Source organism: Micrasema longulum, unplaced genomic scaffold, assembly GCF_059751315.1.
Source record: "Micrasema longulum isolate JH-2025_06_02 unplaced genomic scaffold, ASM5975131v1 h1tg000503l, whole genome shotgun sequence".
Taxonomy (NCBI): Eukaryota; Metazoa; Arthropoda; class Insecta; order Trichoptera; family Brachycentridae; genus Micrasema; species Micrasema longulum.
Genome location: NW_028277700.1, coordinates 20893 through 47715, shown reverse-complemented (window position 1 = coordinate 47715; position 26823 = coordinate 20893). Strand labels below are relative to the sequence as shown.

The following is a 26823-nucleotide window of genomic DNA, read 5'->3' as shown; positions in this document are numbered from 1 at the left end:
TGTTTGAAGGATAGAAGTTATTGATATAATTAGTCTTAAAATATTTATCTTCATGTTAGTAAAAAAAAATAGTAAAAAAAGAAAGTAAATGTGTAGTGATAAGGTTTTAACCGTGGTTTTAACTAATAAAACAGCCCAGGTTTCAGAAAAAATCAAACCTTACCGCTGTGTTTCACCTAGAACAATCTAGGAGAACAACATTAATTTAATGTCTCCAGAAACTCATGATATCACATTGTAAACAACCCCTTAGAAGTTGTATTTCTATTAGTTTGTGCCAAAAATTCCATGACCATGACTTATCAAGGTTCAAATGATAGGTTTCAAGTAAATTCATTTGCACTTTACATTAAGTGCACATCTTGTGCTTTTTGTTTTCACTTTTTCTACGTTTTTATTAATGGGTTTAATTTTTTTAAAAATGAACATAATTTTTTTTTAAATAAAAATCTTAAAGTTTAAATAAGAAGTAAAAAAATACTAACTTGTGAAAAAAACTTTATTTTTCTTTGTTTGCGAATTGAAAAGCTTATAACTAACGTTTACTAATGATTCCCGGATTTGTTGTGTGAGTAAGCTACAAAACTCAGTTGTATAATAATGTAAAAAAACTCTTGCCCGAAATGGTAGTTTTTAAAAAATATTTTTAGATGAAGGTAAAATGATCAGTCTTACGCTTCATATATCAGTCCAGGGACTATAAAATATGCTGGTATGAAAAATATCATTTAAAAAAAAGATATTTCATGTCAACCATGTCCAGAATCGCACCCGAGACCTCTTGCATGCTCAAACGCGCTGAATATTACACCATGAGGCTGACAAACGGCCAATAAACTGCAGACCACGTGTAAAAAAAATAATTCTGTAAAGAATGGGTCAAGCATTGACAATGTACGTACATGTACCTAACTCTATACTTGTCAGTATTATTTAATCGAATTTTAATAATTCTTTGGCAAATTAATAAAACATATTTCGTCGAAAACTGTGAGCATTTCTTTTTAATTTGACAAAAAATAAAAATTATCTATCAGTACAATGAAAAAAAAAGTTTAAAAAAAATAATAATGACTGTTTGGACGACGAGAACATAAATTGTTACTACCATTGAAACTTTAACACCATCAACTATCATCTGATGCCAGTCAGTATAAATGCTGACTAATCAAAGAAAAGAACCAAAAAAAAAGTCTTTGTTCAGTCGCAAACTGTTAGTGAACTAACAACAGCAGTAGAGCCGTCAGTCCTCAAGAAAAACACAAGAAACTCATTTTAAAAATAATGAATATTTTGAGAGCAGAATACCAGGAAATAAACAATATTGCTTCGAATAAAGATTTATTGATTATGCTTTAGAGCAATACGTCGAATCCTTAATCAATTTCCTTAGAAAGGTTTCCAAAAGTTACAAAATTAATCATACTTCTTTTTCAACAGAAAGAAAAAACATTTTTGAGAAGGGAATATGGAAGTCTAGGCATTTACAGGGTTTATGACCTGTCATTGGCTGGTTTAAGTGGCCACTTTACACACTGTGTAACATTCACCATTCTGCCCTTGTTTGAACATCCTCATTTCCTCAACTCTTCCATCTGTTGACTTTCGTGAAGTAAAAGAGCTAAAACCTTTATCACGTAGGTGAGATTCATCCGGCTGAACCAAATCTCCTACTAGGCAACGCCTGAAATCTGAAATGAAATAAATTTAAATATGAACAACTCCCTAGGGAGGAAATCCAGCCAGTCTGCAAGCATTTGGACATAATCAAACATTGTTGTAATCATACTTCCTCAAATACCTCAATATCTTCATTCCTTCAACAACTCAATACCTCCTTATTGCGCATTGGGTAGTTACCTTCCTCAAAATGATAGTCATCTGATAGTGAAAGTGACGAATACGTAGGAGGAGTTTTGGGTGAATAGTTTTTTATTCATAAACACTCTTATAAATGTATGTAGGGGAAACGTGTACAAAATGATCCCTCGAGGTAAAACATCTCCTTGAGACTTAAGCAAAGCAACAAATGCCATGTATTGTTGAATTATATAAACATATACACAACAACATTTGACAGCAATGGCGGAGAAACGCGAGCAGTGAGAACGATTGTGCGTAAAAAAATATAATTTTCACCTGTCTTATCTAAGTAAGTCATTTTTAACGTCATATAAAGTTGTAATACAGCACATTTTTTATACTGCACATACAATGTTACAAAAAATATCTATCCCCTTTATAATTTATAAAAAAATTAGTTGTTTTATTAGTAACAATAACTTCTGAATTATTCTGTGAAATGATCCTCAAGGGGTCATTTTGTACATGTGGTAGGTGGTAGGGTAAAATGATGCTTTGTTAAGGTTTTGCTAAAATTCGTATAGAAATAACATGTTGAATAATAACACGATTTAATGAATTGTGGTAGATAGAAACAAGATTAGACTTTTCAAAACTAGTCGAAGTTTTTAAAAAAACATTTTTTTATGCATTAACTATCAATTCTCCCTTGGAGGGATATCATTTTGGAAACGTTTCCCTTACTACATTGTGTATGCTATGTTTTTTAAATCAATATTGTATAACATTTGCTTTTTATTATTTATGTATTTTATTGGAATGAGAATTATTTTTTTGATGGATTAAAATTTATACGTAAATACTTAACATTTTTTATTTTTATTTTATTTTTATTTATTTTTTCTGATTATAAAAACAAAACACATTATTGAATTTTTACAATGGTTTCAATTTGACGGTAGACAAATATACACAATGTGTCTCAATTACATTATGATGATAACTATTATTAAAACATTATTATATTTATGCTAAGTACTTGTTTTAGTGTATGAGTTTTACTACTGTAATTGTTCGTCAGGGTGAGTATATATTTATATATATATATATATCTATTATATTGGGTGTGAGGGTGTGTGTATATGTGTATGGGAGTGTGAGTATTGTATAAATGTAAGTATTATATGTATGTGAGTATTGTATTTATGTGACAATGTGTAGTGAATAATATGTGGACTTATCAGATTTAAAAAAAAACATAAATGAGGAAACCTATCAACCACCTTAGAAAACCATGTATTTATATGACCTGAACCAATTACCCCTTATTTGACAAGTAACTAATAAAACATTTAGTGCATAGGCATATTATGATTATTTAGGGGTAGTAATAAATATTTTTTCCTCCCAGTTTTTCGGCGAAACCACTCTTTATGTTAGAAATCCTTTCCAGCAATCATACCACGGAGACTTACATTATCAACTCAATATATTAATGGAATTAGGAATGTGTTGCTAGGGATAGAAACTACATATTCCGCGGACTCCAAGACACACAAATGTCTTCATTCTCCAGAAACTATGAATAAACGAAAGACTTCTCACAAAATGCAGAAAAATATTTTCATCGGATTATTGCAAGTAACTCTTTTTTTTATTTGGTCTTAAAATACTAAATCATTATAATACACGAATGCCTTAATATAATCTAATATGTAATAATTATTCAATAACATATTGATGATCAACATTTTTAAAATGTATATGTACACTTGAAACTTAGATTTTATCCCAAGACTATAGTGGTAACGAAAAAAATTGCAGGAAAAAACACATTTTAAATTTTGGGGAGTACCAGAAGATTTGCTGATAAGAACTCATGTGAGATCACCTACAATATAATCACTGAACCACACACCAACGTAGGTTTAATTAATTAGTATATTACAAGTTTTCAATTATTTACTATTCATAAATAACAATGACATTTTATTAAATAAAATGTAAAAGAATGTCCTTCTAAACACAGGAATTTCCTAGCTAGTCGGGACCTTAAACAAAGAACCTCTGTCCATTTAAGAACTGTGAAATACGTAAATAAATAAAATAAATAAATAAATCTAGTTACACATCAAAATTCCTCGGTTCGTGAGAAAATTTAGTTTTTCTCTTTTGCCGCAAACGAGCTTTGGAATACGCATTCGTGTCGCTTGGAAATCCACACATACTCATATAGGTATGAATGCATAATGTTAGTCTACCTGTTAGTATAATACAAGCTAGCGTAGCATTTTTCTCTTTGAGATATACTCTCACTAGAACTGCATTTGCATAAACAAATTGCACACCGCTGCATCAATATGCCCGCTGCATTAATGGTCTAACGTGAGTTGGAAGCGATTTATAAAGAGTTTTGTTGCATCACACAATTAATGAAGTAATTAAAATAATACAGTGATTTAATATCTTTTCCATTTTCACTGAGGCAAAAACGAAATATCACTCCATATTTTATATTTTTTTTACACCTGAAATCCTAAACTAAGCAACTCTTTAAGTATCGATTTGAATTTTTTTATTTTATTTTTTATTTATAAATTATATTCTACAAAATATGAAACATATGAATTATAATGTTTTGAGTATGTCCAAATGCTTGCACATAGGTTGGATTTCTTCCCTAAGGAGTTATTTAGATCCAAATTTTTTGCTACTGAGAGAGAAAACATTATTAAGAAGGAAATATTAAGGTCAGGCATTTTCAAGGCTTGTGACCTGTCATTAAGTGACCATTTTACACACTGTGTAAAATTTTCAATTTTTGCCACTTAAACAGCTAATTACAGGTCATCAGCCCTGTCAACTTACAGCGTTTATTTTTGCTTCTCAAAAGTGTTTTCCCTCTCTGTCACAGGAAATTCGGATCATGTGAAATACATTTACAAGAATTACATTATTTCAATTCGAGACTTGAGCAATATTTTATATTTATTTTAAAAGTACGTATTCACACCAACAAAGGAACAAAGCAAGATTAACGCCTTATAACTAAATCGTATAGTTAATTTTATGTTTTGGGAATTTTTAAATATACTGACTTTACTGACTTCTCCTGATTTTTTTTTGAAATACGAGGTAAAACAATAAATAAAACCAAAAGTGTACTGCGTTTACGTAAATATGAACAAAAAAATACTGTTTTGATAAATGTGGAATTTTGTAGAATAATTTCAACCCCTAGAAAACGCCGGATAAAATTATAATTCTTGCATTATTTACAAAGTACGCCGTACCTCGCCGTGGTGACTACACATCAAATCTCTTAATTACAGATATATAAAAGAAAGCTTAATTGCATGCTTATACTTGACAGTTTCTTTTTTTTAAATTAGAATGGATGCAATGAGATTGCGCGACTACTCCACTATGGAAACAAAAATGCCTTTTATTTTTCTAGATGAGAATGAATTTCTTATTTAAATGTTCACTTTTATTTAAAAAAAATTGTTTTGAATCTTGAAGTAGGGCACACATAGATATATTCAAATGTGTGTTCTTATAATAACAATTCACATATATTTCATTAATAAGTTGTTTCACATATATTTTGTAACCTTCAGATTGAATTTGGAAACGTCGGAACAAATCCAACACACACGTTATCACCCAAAAAAGAAACATATTGACTTCAGATTGAATTTTGAAATGTTTTTTCCTGTCTTAAATTTTTTTACTTCTTACTACAAAATGTAATTTTGCGATATTGCCTTCTTTTTAAAATGGGAGTTTGATTTTTACTCTTTCTTTGGTGTAATGATCAAATCAGTTTTTAATTATTTTAATTAATTTATTTTTTTGCACCACATCTCGCCAGGAGGCCCAATTTGTGGTGCATTAAAAAAAATGGTGAATCACATCACGTAACACCTAGACTTCCGAAAAATTGCATTTTATCAAACCTGAAATATTTCATCTCTGAGTCAAGCGGCTTGACCACTACACCACATAGGCCGCCATGTTGGCTTTTTTCATAATTCTGTGTTTTTTTAGAATTAATATTATTAAACACCAATATCATCGTTTTGTCAAATATTATTTGCTAATATTTTAGTACTTTTTATTCATTTAGTCGAGTATTCACAAAAATGCATTATTTTATAACACAGTGCATGATTCGAAAATTTTAGTATTGTTATATCATTTAGTTTATCATAAAGATGTCTTCTGCTGTGGTAGCCGAATCGTCGTAACAGTAACAGATGGAATGTCTAAAACTTCGGACTTCGATCATGATTAAACGTTACGCTACAAGAAAAGTACCGGTGTGTATTGTGAGAAAATGTTTTAATTACACTATGTCTGTGTTCGTCTTTTTAAACTGGTAGGCAAATTAAATAAATTCATTAGATTGATTTTATTCAAACATAATACAAGGTTATATTATTTCAAAGTAAATTCTTCAAATACGTTAAACTTGGCGTTTCATTTACATATATTTCTCTTTTCCATTGTAAAGCCTTATGTTTAGCCTTCTATTCTAAAATCAGCTTAAGGAATTAACATATAAAGCTTTCAATATTATGTATCTTTTTTGGGTGATACCGTGTATGTTGGATTTGATCCGACGTTTCGGCTACCATTGCAGGAGCCATCTTCAGGGAAAACTGTGTGTTTTATAGAGAAATGTATGTGTTTAAGTACTAGTAATTTGTACCGTGTCACAGTCAGCAGTAGGCACATTTCTTGTTTTGTAGGAAAGAATAATTATGTTTATGTACTAGTAATTTGTACTGTGTCGCAGCCGGCAGTAGGCACATTTCTATTCGTTTTTGTCATATGTAGTGCTGGGAACCATGTTGAATTTAATTTAAGCCCGTCGTCTTTGTTTATATTATTTGGATGTCTGTGTATTTCAATTGCCTCTTTTATTATTCGTGCACTATAATTACTAGGTTTATGTAGAATTTTTGGTTCAAAGGCGAAAAAATGTCCTGTGTCTATAAAGTGTTCCGCTATTGCGGATTTGTCTGGATGTCCAAGTTTACACGCTCTTTTGTGTTCGTCAATTCTCATCTTTGCTGTGCGCCCTGTTTGTCCAATATACACTTTTTCACATCCTTGGCAACTTAGTTTGTACACGGCTTCAGTTTCCAAAGGATTTTTATCTTTTGGTTTTACTAAATGGTCTTTTATTTTTCCCACAGTCCCAAACGTTGTTGCAATATTTTGTTTCTTCAGCACTTTGGCTATCCTGTCAGTTACATTCTGTACATATGGTAGGTATGCAGTCCCTCTGGTAATATCTTCTTCCTTGTTCTTCTTTGTCCCATGCGATTTAATAATGTTGTCAATTTGTTTCTTCTTATATCCATTATGCTCCAATGCATGTGAAATTTTGTTGAACTCTTCGCCCTTTTCGGAATCTTCGCATATTCGAGTCGCTCTTGTTAGAAGTGTATTTATTAATCCTCGTTTTTGGGCTGGATGATGATGTGAATCAGCGTGTAAGTATCGATTCGTATGTGTTGGTTTTCTATATACCGTATGCCCAAGACTGCCGTTAGGTTTTCTTTTTACTTCTACATCCAAGAATGGAAGAGAGTCGTTCGTTTGTAATTCCATTGTAAACTTTATCAGAGGATGTAATGCATTTAAATGATCTAGAAAGGTATTTAATTCATTCATCCCATGTGGCCAGACTGCAAAGATATCGTCTACGTATCTCAGCCAGACTTTCGGTATAAGAGTTGCTGTATCCAATGCTGTATCTTCAAATTTTTCCATGAAGAAATTTGCTATCACTGGCGAAAGTGGAGAACCCATGGCCACTCCTTCTATTTGTTCATAAATTTCACCTTGAAATGAAAAATAGCCACTTTTAAGGCAATGTTCAAACATATCGCACATGTCTTTTTCATAAATTTCACTCAGAAGAGCCATCGAGTCTCCCATTGGTACATTAGTAAACAGCGATACTACGTCAAAGCTTACTAAAATGTCCTTTTCTGTCACAGATATGTTGTTAAGAAGGCTTACAAAATGAGCCGAATCTTTTACAAACGAGTTGGTCTTTCCAGTATGTGATTGCAACTGTTTCGATAAATACTGCGCCAGTTTGTAAGTTGGAGCTCCTATATTGCTAACTATAGGTCTAAGGGGCATATCCTTTTTGTGTATCTTGGGAAGGCCATATATCGAGGGTGTCCTTGAGGCTTTCACAAATAGTGTCTGTTGCACTTCTTTGGGTATTTTTGATGTTTTCACTAATTCTCTCGTTTTTCTATCAAATTTATCGGTTGGGTTCCTTTTTAGTTTCCTGTATGTAGATGTTTCTACTAGTACGCGCATTTTCTGTATATAATCCGTTTTGTTTAATATTACAGTTGTATTGCCCTTATCTGCTGGTAATATAACAATGTCTGAATTTCTTCGTAATTCTTTTAGGGCTTGTCGTTGAGATGTTGACAAGTTCGATATTGGAGGCTTCGCTCGTCGTAGAATGATACTCGTATCGCCAAGATACGAGTATCATTCTACGACGAGCGAAGCCTCCAATATCGAACTTGTCAACATCTCAACGACAAGCCCTAAAAGAATTACGAAGAAATTCAGACATTGTTATATTACCAGCAGATAAGGGCAATACAACTGTAATATTAAACAAAACGGATTATATACAGAAAATGCGCGTACTAGTAGAAACATCTACATACAGGAAACTAAAAAGGAACCCAACCGATAAATTTGATAGAAAAACGAGAGAATTAGTGAAAACATCAAAAATACCCAAAGAAGTGCAACAGACACTATTTGTGAAAGCCTCAAGGACACCCTCGATATATGGCCTTCCCAAGATACACAAAAAGGATATGCCCCTTAGACCTATAGTTAGCAATATAGGAGCTCCAACTTACAAACTGGCGCAGTATTTATCGAAACAGTTGCAATCACATACTGGAAAGACCAACTCGTTTGTAAAAGATTCGGCTCATTTTGTAAGCCTTCTTAACAACATATCTGTGACAGAAAAGGACATTTTAGTAAGCTTTGACGTAGTATCGCTGTTTACTAATGTACCAATGGGAGACTCGATGGCTCTTCTGAGTGAAATTTATGAAAAAGACATGTGCGATATGTTTGAACATTGCCTTAAAAGTGGCTATTTTTCATTTCAAGGTGAAATTTATGAACAAATAGAAGGAGTGGCCATGGGTTCTCCACTTTCGCCAGTGATAGCAAATTTCTTCATGGAAAAATTTGAAGATACAGCATTGGATACAGCAACTCTTATACCGAAAGTCTGGCTGAGATACGTAGACGATATCTTTGCAGTCTGGCCACATGGGATGAATGAATTAAATACCTTTCTAGATCATTTAAATGCATTACATCCTCTGATAAAGTTTACAATGGAATTACAAACGAACGACTCTCTTCCATTCTTGGATGTAGAAGTAAAAAGAAAACCTAACGGCAGTCTTGGGCATACGGTATATAGAAAACCAACACATACGAATCGATACTTACACGCTGATTCACATCATCATCCAGCCCAAAAACGAGGATTAATAAATACACTTCTAACAAGAGCGACTCGAATATGCGAAGATTCCGAAAAGGGCGAAGAGTTCAACAAAATTTCACATGCATTGGAGCATAATGGATATAAGAAGAAACAAATTGACAACATTATTAAATCGCATGGGACAAAGAAGAACAAGGAAGAAGATATTACCAGAGGGACTGCATACCTACCATATGTACAGAATGTAACTGACAGGATAGCCAAAGTGCTGAAGAAACAAAATATTGCAACAACGTTTGGGACTGTGGGAAAAATAAAAGACCATTTAGTAAAACCAAAAGATAAAAATCCTTTGGAAACTGAAGCCGTGTACAAACTAAGTTGCCAAGGATGTGAAAAAGTGTATATTGGACAAACAGGGCGCACAGCAAAGATGAGAATTGACGAACACAAAAGAGCGTGTAAACTTGGACATCCAGACAAATCCGCAATAGCGGAACACTTTATAGACACAGGACATTTTTTCGCCTTTGAACCAAAAATTCTACATAAACCTAGTAATTATAGTGCACGAATAATAAAAGAGGCAATTGAAATACACAGACATCCAAATAATATAAACAAAGACGACGGGCTTAAATTAAATTCAACATGGTTCCCAGCACTACATATGACAAAAACGAATAGAAATGTGCCTACTGCCGGCTGCGACACAGTACAAATTACTAGTACATAAACATAATTATTCTTTCCTACAAAACAAGAAATGTGCCTACTGCTGACTGTGACACGGTACAAATTACTAGTACTTAAACACATACATTTCTCTATAAAACACACAGTTTTCCCTGAAGATGGCTCCTGCAATGGTAGCCGAAACGTCGGATCAAATCCAACATACACGGTATCACCCAAAAAAGATACATAATATTGATAACAGTGACCGTGAAAACCTTCGCACCTATATAAAGCTTTCCTTCATTAAATAATATGAACTAATTGAAGAAAACATAAAATCTGCCTAGTTTCCCAGCAACCCTTCTGTGTAAGGGTTGAATCCTCTCTTCCACCCAGTTATGCTCTCATTTGCACATCGTTCCGTCTCACTTAGGGGAGGTAGGCTCTAGAAAGCATTAACCAAGGGCGGAACACCCTAACGAAAGGAATTTGTCTAGACTGGTTATGTCTTATTTTTCCCCTTTTAAAATATGTTACGAGAAATGAATCAGACAATCAACGCAAAACGTAGGAATAAATATGAACAAAGCTTTATTTAGTACAGTTAAATATACAAACACTATTTTGAGTTTACCAAATATTTGCAGACAAGTACTGGATTGCACCCCAGAAGGAACTCAACAGATTGACATAGGTGCTGTTTTATAAGAGATAGAAAATATTTGAAGGAAGAAATATAAAAGTGTAGGCATTTACAGAGCTTGTGATATCTTATTTGTTGGTTTATGAGAAAGATTTTTACCCAAAAGTAGCCATCAAATATAACACCCTCGTCATGGTTCTGGTTCTATTCCACACACGGATCTATTGCTTTCTTTATTGACCCAGTCACATAAATTATAATATGTTAGTTCATAAAATTCAGCTAATTTTTTTAATGTATTACTGAATATGATGTGTTTCATAATAAACTTCTATAAACTGTAATAAATGGAAGAAATTTATTTACGCACACTGTTTTTTTTTTTTTTTTTGTTATTTTATTTGAATTTTGTATATGAAGCACTTGTTTTATAGTTCTTATTATAATAAAATAAATAAAACAACTTTGTTTTTAACAACTTTTTTTTTCTACCGACCGGTTTCAAAGCTAAACAAGCTTTTTCTTATCAAGGTATATTTAACTTATGAATTCTATCCTATATTATTTTATCAATTTTTTTTTTATTGAGTATCTAGGTCTTTTCGTGAATTTTTAAGTTCAAAATAAAACGCATTTATTCTGTATTTTCAAAATATAAAGCTTGCTTCCTAAGAAATTTATACAAAACTCTTCGCAAGGCCACAGAATTTACTCAAGCATTAGCCACTTATGTCTTTATTCCGTTTTTCTTCTGTTAAAATCGTATTTTTTCTTAATTTCCTAATACTAGATGATACATTTTAAATATCGTCATTTTGTTTTAACCAGTTTGTTGAAATCTGTTTTGTTTTCAAATTCATTAATCATTAGGAATATGATAGAATAGTTCATGAAAAAATTTATTGTATTTTACTCCTTGATTTCACAATTACTTTAAAAAAGTTGCAACAATTGTAGCAAAATTTAAATTAACTGTTGACTTCCTTTTTAACTTTGGTAAATACTATTGTAGGTGACTGGCCTAATACAAAAGCTTTCTATGCGGACAAAAAAATAATCTCAAAGAAATAAGCTTACATTCTTTTTTCATTTGTAAGGCATTCATTAACTTCCTTAGTACATTGTTTAGCTTACCATTCCCCCTTAATGGTAGTAATAAAATGCGTTGAACAACGGAATTTTCTCACAATCAAAAATATTCCCGACCCAGCTATAAATAAAGTAAGGTCCCGAAGGTACCATTCTAGTAGATCGCTTAAGTAAGTAACATAAGTATTGGTCAAAATTTAAGTGATTGTACGCAAAAGTAAAATTAGTTTAATATTATATAAAACTTCTTAATACGTTATAATTTCAAAAATACGTTTACAAATCATTAATCATTTCAGAAATTAATTGGAAAAAATAAGATGTTCATATATTTATAAAAAATATGTACGTAGGTATATTAGTAAAATTTGAACGTTAACATAAATGATTTTCTAAATTAAATTTAAAAAATAAATTATGTTAAAAATCATATATTTATTTTTTTGTATATAATTTTGTGTAAAAATACGTATGCTTTTAGTTCTTAATAATGTTTATATTACTTTTAAAAATATATAAAATTTCTCTTACGTTTTTCTTAGTAAAGGAAAAATACGAAACCTGCTGACAAGCTAGTTTCACGGTTTAATGGGTTTCATTATTTTTCTGTTTATATTTTACCTTTTTAAATAAAACTAAATACAAAAAAATAATTTCATCGTAAATTTCGTTAACTTCATATTTTTTCACTATGACAAATACTACAATGTAATTTTTTCCTGTTTTTAAAAGGATTTCCCTATAACTTTTTTTAGCAGGCAGATTCTATTTAAATGGTCAAAATACACCAGAAATTGAATCAGAACCTTTTTTTTTGTTCTGATTCAATTTCTGGTTTTTCAAGAGAGTTTGATTATGGATACCGCTTTGAAGTGAATTTTTTTTTAACGAAAACACTTATTAAGTATTTAAACTTATCAAATTCAAGTTCCGATGTGCCTTGAGTCCGGAGTTTATTTACATATATGTGCACTGCACATTGTGCACATCGTGCAGTACAGTATGTAGGCACATAATGAAAGTATACTATATGGTCAGCTATATTCGTAATTTTCATTCTTAATAATATAACACAACAAATTGGGAAAGATTATATATTTTACATTACGTATTATATTTTGTTACCGAAATTAAGAGATATTTCATATGTCTCTTATATTTTTATAAATACTTGTTGGCTTTTTCATTAATAAAATTATACGTTTCGTCATATTTGCTTCAAAATTTGTAAGTTATAAACTAAATGAAAACATTTTTTTAAACGTATCGATCAACCACTAATTCTTAACATAAATATTTTTAAACTGTTTTTTTTACAATTTTTATTTTTATATCATATATAATTTTTTTTAATTCAATCATTTAACGAAGAAAATTTTATTAAATAATTTTCTTTTATTACTTATACGAATACCTTAAATCCACAGATTTAAAAAAATTCTTGAATCTTATACAAATATACTTGAAATACCTTTAATAAAGTTCCTAATTAATTCTTCAAATTTACACTTAATTAAACGCTGTTTCATATTAGAGCTAATCATTTCATATCTACTGTCAATTTGAAGGCGCTCAAATACTATCTAATCCCACTCCGTTATTCAAGGTTTGAAACACTTGCGTTCCTTTCAGATCTGACCCGGATACTCATCCCTTAATTACTGAGTTGATTAAACCAGCTATCTCTTTTACCAAGAATAATTTTGATTAAATTAGTTTTATGATTATATTGATTATAGGTTTTGTTGTGTTGATATTTGATTAATTTTCAAACTTGATAATGAAGATCTATTTCAAAATTTATCATTAATTAAGTGTTTTCGTTATTTATTTTTTCAGAAACGCGTGTTTCTAAAAAAAACCTAATTGACGCCACTGCTTGCAAAAAACATAAGTTACAATGTGTCAAAAATAAGGAAAACTGCATAATTTACGTAACAAGATTCTCTTACTTTTATAACATATTCTTGTCAAGATATTATGTATACTTGTGTGTTATTTATAAATATACGTAATTTAACCATGATATTAAAATTATTACTATATGTTAAAATTAAGATATTCCATTTTGTAATGTACATGTACATAAATAAATAAAATAAATTTTTTAATTGAAATGATTAAATAAATTATTTCTGTAGATGTCACAAAATAAAAATCATTTTTTAACAATATTATGTTTCTGCCTCCTTCACATTAAAATTTTGTACAACTACTATTCAAATCACGAAAAATTAGCTTCAATAACAAATTATAAATATATATTTTTTTGTATATAATGGCCTTCATCCATTCAAACCGTAGCAGATATTCCTAAATCAGCTACAAACGAGTGAAGGTGTATTCAAATATATAAATACATATATACGAGTATATGCACCCAAACATTTTTCTTCGAATCTGGAATGTAAAGCTTAATAAATAATTTTTTCATACATTTAGCATACAACACAAAATCTTATTCTTCTTCTTTTCCACATCCGCTTCTCAGTTGAGTATGTGGACATCACCAGACGCCTCCTGGACGCTTTATTGCCAGCACACACTCTATAACGTATTTTTATTTTTATTTATTTATTTATTTATTCACACTCTTTATCAAAATACAATTCCATGTTTACTTTGCCCAGCTAACAAGGGTACAAACCCCGTTCCAAGCTAGGCAATTACATTTTAATATATTATAATAGTTAACAAATTAATATAGAGCACAGACAAACAAAATATAAACTTATTCGGATACACATTTTGATTCATATACATACAGACATACACATATATACACACATATATATAAATATACACATATATACACATGTACATACACACACACGTACATACACCCATGCGCATACACATACATACATTCATAAAAACACAGACAATTTATTTATGCGAAACTTCATGGTTGTCGTCTATAAATATTTTTTTTTTATAATTATTCCTTATTTTTTATATTTTATTTTTGACATCCAGTAAGTTCTCCAATCCGTGGCATGCATAAACTTTTCTGACTCCCTACGACTAATGTCATGAAAGAGCGAGGTCAATACCTTCCGTAACTTGACAACACTCCCGTCTTTCCACGATTCTGGCAAAAGGTTATGGACCTTTTTGCCTACGTAATAGTGTTGTCTCGATGCCAGAACAGTGTTGACCCTTTCACTTAGTATCAGATCCCTATTAGAGCATCTTGTATTATGGTTGTGGTTGACGCTTGGGTAAATGTCTCTATTTATGTGTGTAACCACTACCGTTCTCAATATATACTGTTGAATAATATTCAGTACTCTGAATTCTTTGAAGAGCAAGTCACTTGGATAACGAAATGTTTTTTTTAAGATGACTCGGATTTAAGATTATTATCATATATCATTTTTATTAAAGTTATCAGCACCGGAGATAGGCCACACATAGTAAACAATTATATTTTAGAACAGAGATGTTAAAAAAGCATCGATAATGATTTTAATGAGGATAAATTAAAAAAATTATATTATCTCCATGTTTGTTTGCTAACCGAGAAAGTGCCATGCAAAGGACAAGTATTAGGTGAGTTTTGTCAGGTAATAGATTTTAAAAAAAATCCGCGCGATAATAGTTATAAAGTTTCAGAAAATCCATCAGGCGCCATGGTGCAGTTATAAGAACGGCCAATAAGGAAACTGGCGTCGCGGGTTCGATTCCCGCTAGATGCAAGAGAAAAATTCAAGAAATATAATTTTTTTAAATTGTTCTTGGTGTTGTGGTGTATTTTTCATAACTTCTTTCCATATTCCTTCTTTCCCACCTGCTGACATGCCTTTAAATAAAGCTTTTTTTTTTAATTAAAAAGACCCAAACAAATTTATTGATCTATTGAATAGTCGGAGTACTATTAATTTATTTGAGTTAATAGAAACTGTGCCACTCATCGACTATTTGCGTAATGAACTGTGTATTTTTATATAATTAATAGTTTATGGAATTCAAAATAAACGTTTTGTTCGGCTGAATAATTAACACGAGCATTTTGTTCGATTTGCAGAAAATTCAATATTCCGTTTATGTTAGAGATAATCTGGGTTGTTTCTGTTACAAAAATACAGATATTTCATTTAAATTATTTGAATAATTAACTTTTTGGCAGCTTTTAGTAAATTGTTATTTTTTTATAAAAACATACAGATTATCATTGTACGATAATTTTTTTTTGATTGGATTAAGTCATTTTAGTTGGAAATCAAAAAATAAAATAATTTCGTGTATTTATGAGAAATAATATATTTAAAAAAAGAAAGTACGTATGATTCTGCTCTTTAAAACTCGTATGTACAGTCCAAATTTAAAATAATAATTTTAATGTTGAGTGCTAGTTTGTTTAAATGGTTGTGGGTGTATTATGTTTTTTTGAAAAGGTATTTAAAAAATTAGTAACTTATTTATTTTTTCACACACTTAATAATTTAAGCATTATAAAAAAAACCTTAAAAGGTCTTTTTCATTTGTTTGGCAATTCAAACGAATGGGCGGTAAAAGAACGGCTTAAAATATTAACGATAAGAATGTATATAGATTTAGGAAACAAGAAAGACCAAATCTTGCAAATACTTGAAGTTGGACATGTCAAAAGTGGAATAATCGGCAGACTAGCATTAGAAGATGTATAAATGTAAAGAAAACTCTCTGCCTACTCCTGAGGGGAAACAGTGTTATTGTTTGTTCATTTGTTTGTTAATTTAATAGTAGCATGTTCGTTTTATTTATTTATGTTAGCATTTATTTTATGCGACTCCACTTTCCATTTTTATATTGAAATCAAATACTGATTTGAGTCCAATAACATTTTATTATGAAATTGGAATTAGAGTTTTATTTAAAAAATATATTTTCTGTTTTAATAGCGAAATGATAACACAAAGCATCAAATAAAAGTTTGCGTGCAAAATACGACAAGTATTTGATATATATTCAGTATCCTTATTCAACCAGAGATGAAAAATGTTGAGTAAATATATTTTTAGTAAATTTATACAGGCATAAAAACATCAACATCAACCCTGATGATGGACGCTGTAACGCGATCCGAAACGTCGGTAGAGAGTACGAACGACACACGGCATAATAACCCAGAAAAACTTATTGTGCGTTATACAGGCATATTGGTTGTGATCCAGCAGCAAGATCACAATAGCCGCTTTTGTCAGAAATTCTTCTTGGTCGTTTTCTCTTGGCAGAGCAGTCGTGGTCACGTTGGCAATAGGCAAGCACATCGTCAGGATCCGCCTCCACCCGCTTCTGTCTTCAGCTCTTCTAGAGACCTCCTGAAGAGGGACGCCACTCGCTTCTGTCACCAAGTATGTCCATCTGATAGGACTGTCGGTAATTACCGACGAGTTATGAATTATGTCCATTCAAGAAACCAAAAATAAAAATAAATCGACTTACATTGATTCATTTTATATTAAAGGAAGACAGTCATTACAAACCCTCTATGTATAAAATAATCTTATGAATAATAAACTTTTGGCATGAATCATAAAGACGTATAAATTCATTTTATAAAATTTACTTTATTTAATTGTCACATACAAGCCGAAACCGTGTGCGGGAAGAACAAAAGTGACGGTCTTTGAAAAGTCCAGAAAGACATGCCGAATATTAAAACAATGCAGATATTTATGGCAGAATAATTCAACTGATTTTACAATTGTGTATTATGCAATTGTGATTTTGATTTCAATTTGTTGAAATATGAAATGCTTATAACATTTTCTGTCATCAGCGATTTTTACAATTTTCATTATTTTCATAAATTTTAACGGCTGAACCTAAGAAAATTTTAGTTGACTATTTTTTTCTACAATATTATAAGTAGTTTGAATTTTCTCATAACTGTTTTGTACATAATCCAACAAATAATTTTTTTTAGCCATACTAAAGCGGCTCAGTTTACCTAACACATCAATCAGCAAATATATTTTATTCACCCGATTGCAACTTAGTAGTAGCTGTGTTGAGATTAAAAATATTTTATATTTAGTTTATTTTTAAGCCTTGAAAAAGTACAGTCATGTTCTAAAACCAGTCTGGAAATCAAATTTATTATAGTGATTTTACCAAACCCAAATACGGAGTTATTTGACATTAACATTACTTGAATCTGTTTTCAACTCCTGACGCCTTATGTCATTATGTTACATAAATAGCTCACCACGTTCTATAAGAGGGTGTCGATAGAAAGGGAGGGTGTATTTTTATTCTGTATCTTCCTAAACATTTTATATAAACGCTGTTTTGTGCCTAAACGCCATCTGCCACCCGTAAACAAACACTAGAAAGCAATATCTGTCTGCTATTATTTATATATCAAAAGGTCTAAAGGATGCATGAAAAGGTAAGCAAGAAAGTATTATAAGTCTTCCTTCCACATCGATGAAAATATTTTGTAATACAGCTTTCTGATATATTTATATTTATTGATGTATTTTCTCACTTCTAAAATTAAAGCTAAAAAAGTATGTTTTTTGCTAAAATAATAAGTTAACTATAATAATTAAGAAAGGAATGTGAAACATATTGAATGAATATTTCTTTTTTTGAATGTCAAACTTTGACCTGTCTGTTTTTTGGTTGTAAACATCAACAGATAAAAGGATTGAAGAAATAAAGATGTTCGAATATGGGCAGAATAGTGAATGTTACACAGTGTGTAAAGTGGCCACTTAAACCAGCCAATGACAGGTCATAAGCCCTGTAGATGCCTAGAATTCCATATTACCTGATCTTAAATGTTCTTCATCTTTTTTGTAATATGTTAACGTAATTTACGTAATTCATCATCATCATTTCATGTCCGCTCCATTGCTGGAGCATTTGGTATCCACAAAGATCCTCCAGGCATCTCTGTCGGCTGTCAGCTCCTTTGCATCCTCCCAAGTCAGGTTTGCGTCTTGTAGCTCTAACATGAACTGCCGACAAACAGTCAGCAATGGACGTCCAGGACGTCGAGAACCTGATGCCTTCTAAAGTAAGCAAGCGTGGTTAAGGTTCTAAGGAGACATCCGCAGTACATGGCATAGAAAACCGTATCACCTCCGCTTGATGAAAGTTGTCACCGGAGTTTGCTGCGTCCGTTCTTTTATTACTTCATTCCGCAAAAAGTCAAACCACCGCACACTCAAGATTCATCTGAAACACCTATTCTCAAAACTTTTAAAAGTGTTTTGCTGTTTTTGGCCTAGTGAGCCATAGAGGAAAAAATGTGTTATGCAGGCGTTATATAGGCGGCATATGGTTTTCACCGAGTAAATATTCCATTTCCAGACAGCCTTCATACTGTTGAAAGTGTCGCCTGCTATTCCTAGACGCACTCAAAGTTATTTTTGAAAGCTGCCATTTTCTGTTACATAAACTCCCAGGTATTTGAAGCTATCGACCATTTCGATGATTTAGTTTGAAAGATTTAGAGGATTTTGAGCATCAAAGCATGAAGTGTTACACAGTACATGGGTTTTTGCAGTATTTATTTTAAATATGTATGTAGAGAACCTATTTAGGCTATCTACAGTGACCTAAGGACTCATGTTATAACCACATAATCGGAATACTTTAGGTCGCAGAGTTTTTGTGAGGGAGACATGGATGTACCTCGATCAAGTAGAATTGACTTCCGTAGGATAAAGTCCATAAGGATTATAAAAAGAAACGGTGCAAAAACGCAACCTTGAAGAACTCCGGTGGTGACCTCAAACCAATATGTAACAACATCGTTGATTTTGATTCGGCATTTGCTACTTGAGTGAAGGGCTTTGATAAGTTCGACAAGTTTTATAGGGAACCCGTATTTTTTTATTTTTTTTGAAGGGAATAACCCGCTGGTGGAAAAGAGGGGATATGGAAGGAGGTAGTGAAAAATTCACCACAACACCCAGACCAATTAAGAAGAAAATCTTTAATGGATTTTTTTCTTACAACTGGCGGGAATCGAACCCGCGACGCCAGTTTCACAGTCGGCCGTCTAACCAACTGCAACGATTCTATGATATGATTCTAGTATTTTCCAAAGTGTAGGTCTGTGCGGACTATCAAATGCTTTTTTTAACCTACGAAGCATAGCCACGTGAATTAGGTTTTTAAATAATAATATCATCAATATGCTTTTCAGAAAGAAATTTATGAGCGAATATGTGTTTTTCATCGAATTTCCGGAGTTGCATTCGACATATATTGAAAAATTTAAAGGGTGTTGTTCTTTTAGTAAAACATTTTTGTGTTTTGACGTTTACCAACATATGTTATTTTTAATGGATACTGAATTGATGAACTTCCTAACAATCTCTTAAAATGTACATAATAATTTATTTTGAATGGATTTTTCGTAATGATCAAATAATTTAAACCAACATTTGATACATTTTTGAAAAACGGATTCTTATACAAAATGAACCACTGTTGGTAAGTAGCGCAGAGTTTTATATTTCCGAAATAATTTGAAAACATATTTTTCAATGTTTTGTAATTCAACCATAAACAAGTACCTAGGTACCTACTCATCAATGAAAAGTCTTTTTCCTTTTATCCGAACAGTTTTTTCATGCTTTCACGACACAATCGGGCATTTTTCTTTTCATATATTTTTGTTCCAAATTAAATGCCAAGATCACGTCAAAACGTTGCTGGCGGTTTTAAAATAACTAAATTTGCGTAGGGCATGAGTTCAGTGTCATAATTTTAGAAGGAACGGGTAAAACGCGATCTGACTTTTCTTCGTTAACACGTTTTCCCGTATTTTCTCCCTGGATTTTATAGAGCAGTGATTTTTGCACAATTATAATTTGAGTAGGACAAGGACTCTCAGCCAATCACATCAGATTATTTTTAACGAATCTTTAAATAGCTCAAAAAAGTCCAAAATAAATAAAACGTGTCCTTATTTACGAAATAACGTTTGTTATACCAGCTTACAGCCGGCAAGCCAACGTTCGGGCAGGACAACGTTTGTCGGGTCCGCTAGTTAATAAATAAATATATAAATAAATAATTGTTTAAAAAAATACACAATAAGATCAATAATGAAGCACACATTATACATAAGTACTATCTAGATGAACCGAGAAACAAAACACTGTTGTGGGCTATTTGGCACTTCTACATCGGTCAGTTCCTAATAGCCCAACATCTGTAAAATACGAAATATAAATGACAAAATTACAGAGATGGATAGTATATTTGAGTAAGATCATTTTGAACTATTAAATTTTTTGGGCTCATCTCTTGTGATTGACTGTTTTTAGTGATCACTTTACATACTATGTAACATTTATATTTGTGCCTTTGTTTGAGCACCCATATTATTTTTTAACAACATGTACAAAATTATTAATGGTACCAATACATTGACCTATGCAGCATGTGCGAAAAGTAAAATTATTACATAAATAAATTAAAATTTCGTAAAATTTACCAACTTCAGTTGGCATTTTTAATCCCCGTTATTTTTAATTGCACATTCACAATGTCAGTGCTTTTTTTTTCAACCTTAAGTGCCTAAAAATGTTGAATTTTCCTTTTTTAAAACTCTTATTACATTGATCAGAAAATAGTACAAGATCTTGCTCAATTTCTTGGACATTCATTATTGTGCCAAATCTTGTCATATTATTAGAACTTTACTCCATCTAAACAAAAATAGGTGTCAGGTCATGCAAAGGATACGAAACAATCTCCCTGATTGAGCTCAGGTTTTGATTGGATTTCCTGATTTTAGGAAGTTCCTGATTAACCCACTACCAGTATAGAATGTCCCCAATGATTCCAACACTTAAGGATAAAATAATGGCTTATGCAAAATCCATGTTTACGAAATATTAACCTTGTACGTAAAAAGCACAGTAAACAATAAATAACCCTTTCGTCCGAAAAATCAGAAGTTTTTTATCCTTTTTTTAAAAACTAGTTAGACTTTCCACAACCCGCGTAGTAAATCGCGCGGTGCGTTCCGTGCGCCACGCCATTGTGGTCACGTAGTGTAGCCAACATTTTCTGACCGATGTACTACGAGGGAATGATTTTATCGGATTCTAACATAATAAACATAGAATTATTAAAATTCAATTAAAGTGGACCTATGTATTATTTTAATGTTGATTTAATATATGTGTATAATATCATCTCTGAAAAAATACATGTTTTCTTCGTGAATTTTTTCTTGGATAAGTAATTACTTTTTTTTTGAAACGTGCACAAAATGTGTTTGAGAAGATTATCCGATTACCTCTTGAATCTTGAAAACCAAATACAAATAACAACAAACGTGATTTAGATCAAAGCAAGAATAACACAACAACATACAATATTAATCACAGTAAAGTAGTGGATAATCGGATAATTCGATCTCAGGTCTGCTTTGAGAAAACGCTTACTCATCTGTTCAACAATTATTTGAATCAACGGTAATTTTCACTCAGCGGCAAGATTAGATTTAACATGCTGTACTTATAATATAAATGAGTTTTTAAAAACTCTTTTAGAGTATATAATAGCGCTAATAATCAATGAATAATTCATAAATTTAATTTACAAAATTTGATTTCGCAAAAACGACAGTTTTGTAAGTTAGCAACAAATTCAGTAACATGAATGCACTAGAAATCCGTTTATTTTAGAAGGAAATAGACGTTAATGTTGGTAATGCCATATATATAAATAAAATAGAGGCATGTACGATACAAAATTGTTGTTTAAACTCCTTTCACGCCCACTGCACCGCACCTCCCACGCTCATGACATTGACAGGTTGACGAATGAAAATAAAAACAGATAAAATTTCGAGGTTATTTTTATTGTATATAAGTATTCTTTTACATTTTACATTTTTTTTAGATTAACCATGACAGACTCCACAATTAGCAATTCAAGAAATATTTATCGGAAATGTAAAAAGATTTTATTTAATTGAAAAAAAAGGAATGTTTCCGTTTTTATGATTAACCCAATTATTTAACTTTGGGGGCCATTTTTGACGAAGTTGTAAAAAACTAACCATTAGAAAATAGGAACCAAGTTAGGGTAGAATGGGGTTCAAACCACGAACCTTTGAGCCGTGAGTCCGAGACACTAGCCACGGAACTACAATCCGATTCAAAATCAATTTATTGATAATTTATTTTCAGGTTACTTATACCATAATATTAGATCATAAATTTCTAGTCTCCGTCCCATCTAAAATGGCTTTGTCTATCTGAAGACGAAGATTAAATATATTGGTGTGATACATTTTTGCAATTTTTATTGTTTTGTTATGTTGATTTGCATTTGTTCTATTTTCAGTGTACGGATGAATGAAAAAATAGTCTTGGTTTAAAAAAAGAACCAGAACCCGGGACGAGTAGTTTCAAAGGGACAAATTAATCGATTAGAGATAAGACCAACTAGTGGTGAATTGTGCGCATTCACCTTCCTCGCTTAAGGTACTAGGTTTGATTCCTGGCAGAAATAACGCAGAATACATATTTCAACCTTTCTGGGGCTGAACTTATAAGAGTCCCCGAGTTCCTGAGGTATTCAAAATAAAATAAATATGGCACTTTGGCATGATAGTGTTTATAAATCTGTTTCATGATGTTTCGAGTTTCCTCCCTAATTCATTGGTTTTTTCATAAAATACTGTTGTGAGAGGATGCTGTATGATATCGTGATGCTCTCGCTGTGACGCGTTGAACAGCACTGATTTAACGTTGCCCCACCCGTTAGCGTTGACTTTTATCGGGAAGAAGAGGGGGAATGCATTTGAAATGTAAAGCACGCATGCGGATTTTTGTGGTTATGGCTGAAAAAAGTGACCAAATAGCAAAATTCATTCGAGCAAACTGATCAACATAATAAAGAATTAAATTATAGAGCAATGAGTTGTAATTTTTGAAGTTTACACTGAGGAAAAGTAAAGACTAATGTAAATCTTTTATGAGAAAGTTCAGTTTTTTTCATTTGTTAGTAGATTATTAAACTAAGCCAAAAACTTTTTTTCAATTTTGTATATATTGTTTTATCAGCATTATGAATGTATAAAGTTTTTAATTTCTGAAATAACTCCGCGTGTGACGTCAGCGGTTCTCTTCCGCTTATTCTCGATCAGTTCTGCTCATCGGTCCATTGACAGTGAGCAAACCGGAAATTTTCCATAACTTTCTGATTGGTTCATTTATATGAATTAGTGACGTCGTTCAAAGTAATTACTTTTTATTAAAATATTTTTTCCTTAATTTTAAGGAAACTTTGCAGTAAAATTTAATTCTCCAATTTTTACCGCGCGTCAGAAAACATTTTTTCTATCCAATTTCCCGTAGGGCTGAAGTTCTTCATTTATGGAATTTTAATAGTTTAGATATATTCTTTCCATTAAAGGTTAGGGTATACGAAAAATGAAATAAATATGATGGTTGGCAAAAAGTTATTAAAAAAATATGCTACCTTGGGTACCCTAGATACCTTCTGGTTACGCCATATTTCTTGTGGATGGGTTAGACGTTAGATTTTTTTGGTGCCCACTAAACTCAGGTTAAGATTTTGCGATTCCTACTGTGGGTAGGTACCACATTTTTGTCTCCGGGCCAACATAAGAATACCTTATTTAAAACCGTACAACAAAAAACCACCGAACTGTCATTGCATGCACCTTTTAATATTCTCTAATAATAAGTTATTTTTGTGATAAATAATTAATTTAATCCACTGCGTCGTATAAAAGCATAAAATAATCAAGAAACCACGGACCAGTGCTTATTCTGTGGTGCCAAAACCTCAGTACAAGGTAGGTGATTGCATTCATTTGTATAAGGATTCGGTGGCAAACAAAGTAAAGACAACCCAATTTCCGCGAACCAGTTAGTCGAGCGTCCACAGTTTCTGTCTAGTGGCCTTTCTTAGATTCGGAGAGGCTGGAAACTAACCTTTAATGTATCTCTGTACCTTTTATATGGCATAAAACTGTCAAGATACACAAGAATTGGAGTACCAACGCTGCGCCATTTGAATCACTGGGAGCGGATACAGAAAATAAGATGATTTTTGTTTTATTTTAATAAAGACTAATTATTAATTATTCAGAATCATTCCAATCTAGTTTACTAATTTGATCATTATGTTTATTATCGAACCTAGAGAATTAAGACTGCTTGCTCGCTAGCAGATGACGCCTAATACATTAATTACATTTGAATTATTAGTCTGAAATCATTTGCTCGTAATTAAATTAATCGATTTAATTAAACCACGTCTTTCATAAAGGTGATTATACTCAATAAAGATATGCTTTTGTACCAACTCATACTTTGAATGTATGAAAAATAACATTATCTCATAAACAATAGTACATTTATTACCGAATTTACAAATTCCAATTTTAAGTCATTTTTGTGACATTTATATATGAATATTTTATTTCTACTCTTTATTTCATATAACTTATAAAACAATAGCAAACATATTGATATCTTAGGTGCCACTTAACACGGATTTTAGTTTTTACAAGTCGGGACATGAAAATAAATACAATGTGTTGTAAAATATCATTAATATCAATCATGGAAGAGTTACACATAAAAAGGATTTGGGGATAGTTCTTGATGAAAAACTATCGTTCATTCCTTACATTGATACCATCACTAATAAGGCGATGGAATGTCTCGGATATTTGCAGTGAACTGTAAAAGATTTAAATTTTTTCACAAATTTCGAAGTACTATTTACTGCTGTAGTTAGAAGTAATTTAGAATTTAATTAAACAATTTGGTCACCTTATTACAATGTTCATATTTAAAAGTTAGAAAGAGTACTACGTTAATTCCTTAGATTCATCAATTACAAACCTAATATACCCACTAAAAATATTGATCACGATAATAAATTATGTACACTCAATATGTCAACTCTTTGTAAAAGAAGAATAACTAATTATTTATTAAATTTATATAAAATAGCAAATGGCGTATTGGACGTCCCGGAATTAACTAGTGTCATCAGCATAAAAGTACTTGTTCGAAATACTCGGCAGCTAAAATTATTTTTTTAATCTCCTGGCAGTCATAATTATTATTACAATTCACTAATACCTAGACTACACTTGCTAGGTAGCGAGTCTGGCGAACTTGACATATTTCGTCTATCTTTATATGATTATAAATCTATGTATGTATGTATGTATGTGTGTGTTTTTATGCGTATATATTTTTATTTACCCATACTTTACTTTATACCTTTAAACCTATGTTGGTACATTTTGTTATTTTTACTTATTTTTCTGTCTTTGAGTTATTATGTTATCTTTAATTTTAACTTAATGTACATATTTATATTTCACTGCTGCACTTGAATGTATTTCTAATAAATGTAAAAGCCCGCAGGGCGTGTAAATTTATAAATAAATATTGCCATCATCATCAGCATTTCATGTCTGCTTATTAGTTGGAATATGTGGTATCGACAAACTGCATTTACATTTCTCTGTTGGCTGCTAGCTCTTGTGTATCTTCCCAAGTTTCATATGCAGCACCCTCCATTCCTAGTAACAGTCCTAGTTTTTTTATTAAAGCTGCCATTTTCTGCTACATATAATTGCCCAATTACAAACACTTACTACCAAGACATACCGAGACGGAATACATTCCTTTTCTACAATCTGTATCTTTATCGGTTTTGCAAACCAACATGTCAATACGTGTTTTTATTACGCCATTTAAAACGTCGTATAATCTAATTCAACCAATAGGCGGCGCTTAAACAAGATCCCACAAACAAATCCAAATTTAATAAAACATATTTTTCTTTCGTATTTTCCTTCAAAATGATTGAAATTTTAAATAAATCTCAATTATAACAAAAAATGTAAGCTTGAACATGTACTTGAAGATGGTGCAGTGGTTTTTTCGACTATTTCTATCTACCGTTGCATTACAAAGCCGGCGGCTCTACCTTTATCTCGATACGTGCTCTTAGAAAAAAATGAAAAAAAGGAGAAAAAAATATTTATTTTTATATCGGCTATATTTTTACAGCTAGATGCTGCTTCGTGTTAATAGAGCAGCATCTAGCCAGATTATCTCTACAT

The 26823-nt window shown here is 31.5% G+C and overlaps 2 protein-coding genes across 2 annotated transcripts in view; one reads left to right on the top strand and one right to left on the bottom strand.

Annotated features, from left to right (window-relative positions):
- LOC148281028 (uncharacterized) overlaps positions 1-8151 on the bottom strand; it is a 52237-nt gene extending 44086 nt beyond the window's left edge. The window contains exon 1 of the mRNA XM_088227438.1: positions 7345-8151. Within this exon, the coding sequence (XP_088083564.1) occupies positions 7345-8151 (807 nt within the window). The remainder of the gene's footprint in view (positions 1-7344) is intronic.
- A 335-nt stretch (positions 8152-8486) lies between these two features.
- LOC148281027 (uncharacterized) lies at positions 8487-17074 on the top strand (the record flags this gene model as incomplete). The annotated part of the gene is made up of 2 exons (XM_088227437.1): positions 8487-9293; positions 16955-17074. Coding segments are annotated over exons 1-2 (927 nt in total), but the record flags the coding sequence as incomplete, so codon positions are not given.
- Between the last annotated feature and the right edge of the window lie 9749 nt (positions 17075-26823).